At 44.3% G+C, this 9508-nt stretch overlaps 1 protein-coding gene across 1 annotated transcript in view; it reads right to left on the bottom strand.

Annotated features, from left to right (window-relative positions):
• Nucleotides 1-4240: 4240 nt before the first annotated feature.
• The window catches only part of lhpp (phospholysine phosphohistidine inorganic pyrophosphate phosphatase), a 29800-nt gene continuing 24532 nt past the window's right edge, over nt 4241-9508 (bottom strand). Inside the window, exon 7 of the mRNA XM_030077495.1 lies at nt 4241-5560. Coding sequence (XP_029933355.1) covers nt 5464-5560 — 97 coding nt within the window. The 3' untranslated portion in view covers nt 4241-5463. The remainder of the gene's footprint in view (nt 5561-9508) is intronic.

Genomic DNA, 9508 nt, shown 5'->3' with positions numbered 1-9508 from the left:
AATCAGCGGAGTGACAGAAGTGAAAGGAGGCTGTGTTCTGAGAGAAGATAGGACCACAGCAGGAGGGGCATGCCATGGCACAGCTCTGCAGCAGGCCTGTGCACAACCCCTGCCAGCTCCGACCAAACAGCACGGCGGTCACTCACATGCTGCTGGAGAATATGCACAGTGTTATCTGCCATTTGATTTGGCTTTACTGATTGTATTGATCATACAGTGCTGCTAAGGTTTTTTTGTCAGATGTTAGAGGAGCTGTGGCAGTGCCCAGCACATTTCTATTAGCTTTATTGTGATGACAAATGCTTTCCAACAGTTTTTCTCTGCATGGTAGTTTAATAGTTTTATAGAGCTGTATTCATATAAACAATGTGTCCATTTTTTTTAAAACATCAGGGCTGAACAGTCACTGCAACATACTGCAATAAGTGCAATATCCAAATCACAGGAGCTTTTTAATGAAGATAAAATGCACTAAAGTTCCATTATAAATAAATGGCATTTGATGTAGACCCCATCAAAAGCTAAGTCATCATCATTTTAGTATTTTTTTTTTTCAATGAAAATGAAACTCAATGGAAAAATGTATTCACACTAAAATTATGACTCATTGCAGTCACAGTATCTGTCCAAATAATTGCAATATGTTTTTTGTTGTTTGTTTTTAAACACCATATCACTCAGCAGTAATCGGCACTTGAAGGTCTTCAAATCCAGTATCACAGTGCAGAGGCTGCGGTCAAGTAACATTGTTTCAAAGACACAAGTTGCCAATTCTATTTTGCAAAGTACTATCATTTGTTTTCATTCAGCCGTATCAATAACAAACAGGTCTATCTAAGAGCAAGTGGCAGATAACTCATATTGAAACTAAACTTTCCAAATGCATACAAACAGTGCAAAACATGAAACTGAATGTGCGCCTTTTGCTCCTTTCTTAGTGCCGACAAGCGCCTGGCAGCTCTCATGTGGTTGGGGTGAAGAGCGTTTCACCAGTACCACCCAGCCACAAAACATTTCCAGTTGAGTGTCATCTGAAGCTTTCTCTAGTGAAACTGTAGAGCTGTGTGTGTGTGTGTGTGTTAGCTGACTTGTAGATGCACACACACAACCTTGAGCTCCTCTGTAGGTCTGCATCAAAGAGCTGGGTATCTGCCTCCATATACAGTGTAGTTAGCGTGAGTCATCGGCCATGCAGATTCACATCACATTACAACTCACTGCATGGGACGGTTGCCATGAAGAATTTCACACTTTTATGTTGTGATTGGTGCATGCAAGGGCTCACATTAAGTGTGAAATTTCACAGCTCATTTTTTTTTTTTTCAGTTCAGTTAGTGAACAGCAATAGCCAGCTCCCACTGGCGAGAGATATGTCAAGGTCATCCAAGCCGACTCATGTCAAATGAGGAGAGGCATCTCTTCAGCAAGGAGATTATAGGATCTATGATGGGAGCGCTCACTCTGAATGGCTTAGCTTTACTCGAGGCAATCGGACACCTCAACGAGAGAAAGGCCTGCCCCGTTAAGACGTGCAGCCTCAACTCTGAGGTCAGCTCCGTTTCAAAGATAAGCCTTCAGATCTTCTGCAGATGGGTGTCTTTGTTCCTAAGGACAGTCAGTGTACACTGCATGGTGACATATGAATTTATTTATTCCTGAGAGGGGAGTAGATATCCTTCTCTTACCTGCTGGCTGCAGCTGCCATCATCTGCCTGACACTAGCACTGTTTGAAGTTTTAGGAAGACGATGTTCTTGGATGTAAATCGTGACACAAATGTACTATGGGATCTTACCATGACCCCTATTCCTTAGTGTTCAGTGCAACAAGGCTCCCAGGCTTCAGTGGACAGTTGTGGAGGGGTCATGTCCCTTGGATGGTCCGTGACGCCCATGATCATGTTAGAGTGCAGAGTTCTCTCTGGATGAACTGAGACACCTCTCAGATTGCTTGCAAAGACACAAAGGGAGAGGGAGGGAATGGAGAGGAGAGGAGAGGGAGGGGATTTTGGCCTCCAATCCAAACCCAAAGAGTTTTGAAGTTTTGGAGTCCTCCCACTCCCATAGAGTCTCCCTGTCAGAGTGTTGTTGGCACAGCTGCCCACAAGGGAAGGAGAGTGATGAAATGCAGGGAAACCATGTGGCTTGGCGAGTGAGAGCAAGAGGCCTCCTCACGGACCATTGCTCCATGCACAAAAGGGAGGGGACAAATGACGGGCTGCTATCAAAACAAGCGTGTGTTTCCACGGATAATGGTGGAATCGGAGCTGCAGGTGTGCGGCGTTTGCTTGTCAGCTGACCCGCCGTTTCCTGTCGAACAGGAAGAGCCAAAACGAGCGGAGATGAAAGCTCAAGGTAACGCACAGCTGGCAGTTGTTAAGGTGGGTAAATGCAGGTGCGCTACAAGAGCAGCAGTGTGCGTGCCATGTAAGACGAGCCCAACGCAAACAGATGACATAAAAACATATATGAATGTTCGCTCAGACACACACACACTGCAGCAGTGTGTTTCTGTGCTCCGCAGACTTGTAGAGTGATCTCCAGGGGCCTCATTTCTAAAAATGTTTGACCTTATCCAAGATTTCATTGAACAAACATTCCATAAAATAGAATAAAAACAAATTTAGGTTATATCTATGGCGGTCATACCATGAAAAATGCTCTCAGTTTTGGTTTTATATATCAGAAAATTGGACAGCAACTTAGGCACTGACATGTTTTTATATAAATCACAACTGTCTTGGATTCAGTAGTAAATGCAAAGTTTATGCACAACTTTTATAAATAAGACCCAGGGTGCATGTTAAGGCTGGATCGTCCAGGTTAAACAGGACACATTACACAGCCACATTCCCCTCTTCCTCCCAAGACTCAGGCTACAGGACTGTGTGTCCCTGAGGTGTCAGTCAACATAATATGGAAATGAGATCATCAGCTTAATGACATGAGGTTGGAGAGGAAGAAAAGCAAAGCAAGGGTGGGGATACTCTCTCAGACAGTCTTAATCATGTTATTCTATGATTGTAGCAGCAGATATTTTAAGATAAACATTGTGCTACAGGTTGCCCTAGTTCAATTCTACTTATTGGGAATGACATTTCTGAGAAAAATATCAACACTGGGTCATAAAGCTGAGCATTATATATGATTCGAGAAATAAATTCCCAACTACTGTCCTGTATAAACTGAATCTGAAGTTTATTTAAAATTTGCCCATCATAAGAAAAGCAGTTTTGAACAACAGTAACAGAATTATGTGCACTTAAAATGAGATATACTCGGTCCATGTTGTCAAGGAGGTTAACTGCAGTCATATCAGCCATTGAGTCAACACTGAGCACAACTTAGGTGCAAAAATATGAAGTGCAAAGGTTGAAAACTAATGTGCCGTTCACTCCCATCAGAAGAATGACCAGACCCAGAGCAAGGGGCTCCAGTGGGCCAAGGATTTGACATGTATGAAGGCTGTCAATCCTGGCCAGCAGCAGTGAGGTCATACATGCCCAGACATGTCTGCTAAAATGAGGTCACCTCTGTTATTTGAAAGCTAATCTTGCCTTCAGTCTATGGTCACGGTGAAGTAATCAATTTGCTGCACTCAGGGAGGAATATATCACTGTTTACCTGTCACCGGGTTCCTCCACAACTATACTGCCCCTAATTTGTAACTTTGCTGAATTGTGCAATGGGTTGATGGCCTCAGGGCCGATCCAAGAGGTGCGGTTGTTAACCAGCAACCCCAGGGTGTGTGTGTGTGTGTGTGTGTGTGTGTGTCTGACACCTAGAGATGATGAACCTGCTGGATGTGCTGAGAAAAGGAGTGCCTGGCAGATGTGTTGAAAACTGTGGCCCTATCCCTAAGAACTAAAAAAAAAAAGAAAAGAAAAAAGTTGTAATTTAGCCAAGTGAATTCATTCGAGAGTAGTCAAACGTGTTTAATATCTCCATACAGCACTGATGGGCAATAATGTTGGGTAAAACCATGTGCAATCTGTTAGAATACTGGGTAGCACTGTGATGAACAGCTGCTAGTACTTTGCGATGAACATTAATATTTATTTCCCAATCAGAAATAGGAGTGGTGTTCTAGGGTTACAGCCGGGCCCGGCTCAGACAGAGTTTCATAATACTTTGTAGCATTTCATTACGTTTAATTGCCCAATAACATTCATGCTTGTGTCAGCTAATGGTGAAGTGAACCAGAAATACCTCAATAAATCACTTGGCAACGTTCTTTTGTTCTTGATGAATTTATTTGGTACACTGAAACCTTGGGGGCAATGATGGAGAGTCATTTGTTTTCTGCCCCAGTTCCAGACCTAAACAATCCAACCGGCATGGACTGCAGCCCGTTCAACCAATTCTCTTTCCCTCATTATTTTATTTAACTTCACCGGAGATACTGTGAATGCATAACACTTCCCTGTAATTAGGAACAATTAAAGTAACAACTAAAAACATAACAGTTATATGATCATCTCAAGATGAAGATTACAGTGGAATAGATAAAGGGAAGCAGCTGTGGATTTGTGATGCAACAGACTGATGAGAGCTCGTTTCGTCTTGTTTTCAGAGAGGGAAACGTGAGCTCAAGGACCGGCATAAATCACCACACTCTGCTGGGCTCTGCGTTTATCATCTCTCAGCTCCACTCACTTCCCATTCCCAGTGATTTGTTTTTGTAAAACAAAAGCCGCTCTGATATGAATTCAAGTAAAAACCAGGGCCAAGGCTATATTCTCCTCAGCAGTCTGAGACGACCTTGAACCCTTTTAAAAACATGGTGTGACAATGGCTGCAAAACAAATCGAGGAGACACATGTTTTTAACAATTCGTGGCATATTAAAATTGTTCATTGTTGTCTTTGCTGTCAATACTCTTCATGATGCACAAAATCAAACACTGACAGTAATGACTCCACATTTCTTAACGTCATGCATGACTTGTGTGCAGAAGTGAGGGACAATACATGGTGTATGAAACTGGTTCCTTACAACATACAGTATGTTAAAAAAAAAAAAAAAAAAAATCACTGCAGCTGCATTCTAGTTCTATGTGCATTTGTAGTTTGACTTCAAAGACACATGAATGTCTTCATATTAACAGTTCAACCCAAAGCTGACTGATAATTAAGGAGGGACTTCAAACGCACCTTGTTATTACTTTGCCCTTTTGAAAGACAGTCAACTCCTTACAGGCACGTCCATGTAAACATGAGGTATTTCATCTATGCCAATTATCTACTGGCAATTTTATAGTGCAGCTTTAATCTGTTTGGCATACCAGATGGGTGGAGTTTGCCATGCAATGCACTGCAGCCATTTGGTACTTAACACTAAGATCTATTTGCAGAAACTATTGGACCCAAGCCTACACACCACTGGGTCCTAGCAGGCCTCCTGATGTCAAAGTGAGTATTCATGACGGGGCGCTTCAGTGTTGCTCCTAAGTCCACTGCCTTTTCTTAGCATCCCCTCCGACTGAGGATCATGTCCACAGCCTGGGCCAGGTTGTCTACGGTGCCGTCAGCAGTCACCGTTGGGTGCCTCTCATCGCTGGGCCTGCAGGAGGAAGAGTGAAAACATGCGTGAGGACAGGTCACACGGCAACACTGGAGCACACAGCAAACATGAGGGCAAAGCAGCCTGCTGCGATCAGACACATTAACAATCCATCAGAACAACTGCTCAACAACATGACTTGTTTGCTTATGGGAAAAGTCCTACCAATGAAAGGGTTCTAAATAAACAAATTTAATGCAAGGTTTCAAAGTGTATTTTTTTTGGAGAAATGCAAATTGTCACTTATATTTACATGTATAATTCCAGTGAATCATTTCTGATGCAAAACATTCTGTTTTCATTTGGAGACTATTTTTACAGGAGTATAGAGGACTGATAGAGAGCTTCGTCACATGGTGCAACAACTATCACCTGAAACTCAATATGAATATGAAATCAGTGAAAATGTTACGGCATGAGTTATGGCATTGAACAATGGCCAGAAAAGTGTATTTGCAGAACATCCTGTCATCACAGTGAAGTACACCTTTGACCTTTTTCATATAAAATATCATGACTTTATTTTTTTATCTTATTTGACATTTGTGTGAAACTTTGTCATAATTAGCATATGACTTCTTGAATTAGATAGATAGATAGATAGATAGAATTTATTGTCTGACCCAGAAGGTGCCAGAAATTTTGGCTAAAAAAGTGTTTTGTGAGGTCACGGCGATCTTGACCTTTGACCACCAAATTCTAATTAGTTCACCTTTGAGTCCAAGAGGATGTTTGTGCCAAATTTGGTGTTCCTGAGATATCACATTCACCAGAATGGGACGTATGGACGGACAACCAGAAAACATAATGCCTCTGGCCACGGCTCTCACTAGTGTGGAGGCATAAGAGGGTGAGCAGTCCATTAACATTGTTATGATTTTGCAGTGTCAAGTTTTGCTCTGTTGACATCTCCACACTTCAGAGGTGTCTGTGCAGCTGCCTGCCAAATAGCCAAGTGCATGTTTTCTATCTATCGCCAAATCTGTCACACAGTGCTCCACTGTTTTCCAATATGTCTGTGGGCGATTGAAACAGACCAACTGGGAACTCAAACGGGAACTGCTAATTCCGAAAATAGGGATGCTAAAAATAGAGCTCAACGAAAATACTTTTGTGAACCAGGCTAAAAAACAATTTGGTTTGAGCCTGGTTGCCCAAATAGTGGAAAAGCTATAATGGGGCTCACGCGGCCGTGCCTACCTCCCCCTGGCTGCTGCCATTGTTTGGCCCAGGCCCCAGTGATGGATGTAGATATGGCTGTTTAATCAGCTGGTAGGGGAAATGTGATCCATTTGGCACGACACCAGGCCCAGGCCAGCATGCAGGACCCTCTTCCTCCCAATCGCATCAAAAGATGTAGACGCCTACCCCATTCATCTACAGGACTGCCCAGGACTCCTGCCCATTTATGAAGTGGCGCCTATAGATCCCCCCCAGCCAGGCCCTGTGTGCTGCCTCTGTTCCTCAGTCACGGGCCATGAGCGGGGCCTCTCTGAGACACAGGAGCTCCAGATGGGGAGGCTTTGTCTGGCCCTGGGCGTGCGGCACATAGCACCATTAATCCTGCCCTCTGAGAGCCTGCATGGGCCATGGCAAATATTTGCGAGCAGCCCGAGTGTAGAGAGGGAGAGAAAAGGCAGGGGGGTGCAGGGAGGCAGTGAGGTGCTGAATACTGAGGCGGTGGTGAATATGAAGAAGCTGTGCCGTGTGTTTACGCATGTCTGTCAGCCGCCAGCGCTGGCGTTATGTGAGCTGCTTCGCTAATGGTCAGGGTGTTATGTCTCCTGTGCTGGATTACTCCCGCACCCTTTTTGTACCCAAGGACTGATTGAGTTCACACACACACACGTACACACTGAAGATGGTCAGATGGCTATTGTGTTTCAAGCAGTAAAGCCAAAAGCGTCAGCCACACCGTCTCCCTCTCTCACTCTGACCTGATGCTCCTCTTAATCTGCCTTGGCCTCTTCCTTTAGATATGCATGCATGCCTGTGTGTGTGGATGTGTATTCATTTTGCTGCTTCCCTCCTCTTGCCATGAATAATATAGGAGCAACCAGGTCAATGTGACCATGCAAAATTCAGCACAATGCAGCTAGTGTTACTGATGAGGTAATGTTCTGTGGCTCACTGCAGGTCCTTCAGGTCAATGCAATATCAATACACGTGAACAGATAGGCTCGGTCCCTGAGCCTGACTGACACAACGCAGACTCGCTGTCTACACAAAGGAATGAAGTCAACTATGAGGTAAGGTGAGGAGCAGCCAAGAATTCAGCTCAGCACAGCTGCCACCATGTTGAAAGACCTTGCAACTTTACCAGGAAGTTATGAATCAATCATTATGGGTTTTTTGAAGAGTGCAGGCAAAGAACTGGGGAAGCAGAATGGGAAATTGATTGGACTCGATCAGTAGGTGGCTTTCAAAGTGGTTTGGTGTTCAAGTATGATAAGCCAAAATATATATCTTTCCCTATCAGGCTCCTTATGGCAAAACCATCTCAAATGGGGGCTCATGATGCAATGGAAGTGTGAACTTGGCGGCTGAAAAACTTTGACAACCCTTGCGTTGGGTTATGCTCTTTTATTTAAAATATAGGAGCTGGTCTATGGCTTTTGTAGGATGAGATAATACCCCTACAGCCTCCACATCAAAATCATAAGTCATGCATTCCTGGTTTATCTGGTTATTTGTGGAACAAAGCTATCACCCAGCAAATCAATTCAAACCACTATGCATTACACTCAGAGAAACCAGCTACACACACCCCTAATCCCTCACCATGCCTATGATATGACAGTGGATTTAACAGCAGTGCCACTGGTCATGGGTAAGTGGGTGTGATGTATATACTGCTCAGGCAAGGGTTAGATTACAGAGGCTTAGGCCGTGTCATATGGATAGACAGACAATGTGATACACGGCTCTATAAAACGTTGGCATGCATTTTAATAAGGGAACGCGTGCCTCTTTTAAATCAAAGTGGGTATGAACTCCCCGTACAGTCGGTGTACTTGTGTGTGCAAGTCAGTTGTGTCTCGGTTAAAGCATCTGAATATGGAAGAGAGAGAGAGAGAAAGAGAGAGAGAGAGAGAGAGATGGTGTGGGATAGAGAAAACGGATGGGGGGTGTTCAGCTGTGTTACTTCAGGGCAGCTCCTCTTTTGTTTTGCTCAGAAAGAAGTGATATATTCGGTCCATTGTCAAGGTAGCTAACCGCGGGGTGAAAGGAGTGACAGCATTCACGTTATCTGTTAATGCTTAACACATACACACATGCATGTGCACAACACACACACACAGATGAACACACTCGCACTCGGATGGAAGCAAAACTCTCACACGCTCTCCATTCCGATTTCCAGCTCTCTGAACCTTCTCACCTTTGCTTCATATGCTGTTGACTTCACACACAGCAGTGATGGGCCTGCAGATAAAGCGCGTCATGACGGGGGAAACGATAAGAAAACAGTTCAACCTGAGCCAACGATACAATACGCTCGGAGCGATGTCTCATTCCGGAGGCTCGGGAACACAGAGCAACTTTGACTGGCAGCACAGTCTGCCATCCAAAATCCAGCTCTGCTTTAAACACCATGCTGTTCTCAAGGAACGCTCTGACTAGCTGTTTCACTGGGGACGCCTGTAGCTGAGAGTGTGGAGCACCCACACCGGCCTTGTGTATCACAACACTAACATCTCATGCACATGCTGATTTTTAAAGCCTCCAATGATTTCCCTTCAAAAAGTGTGTCATGTCCTTTCCTAGTCTGTGCCCTCCCCCGGCTTTGCGAGCGGAGGGAATCACATTTATGAGGAACGCGATGCCGAAAAGGAAAAGCGCCCGCCTGCCAGCGAGAGACGGAAAAACACTCAGCCCAGTAATGTGTCGTAGAAGTGTGTTTTTCATACCAGGCCAGTGAAGGCACGTTCAGCCAAAACACTGCCT

Source organism: Myripristis murdjan, chromosome 19 (genome assembly GCF_902150065.1).
Source record: "Myripristis murdjan chromosome 19, fMyrMur1.1, whole genome shotgun sequence".
In the NCBI taxonomy this organism is placed as follows: Eukaryota; Metazoa; Chordata; class Actinopteri; order Holocentriformes; family Holocentridae; genus Myripristis; species Myripristis murdjan.
Note: the sequence above shows the minus strand (reverse complement) of the source record. Positions and strands in the feature narration are given on the sequence as shown.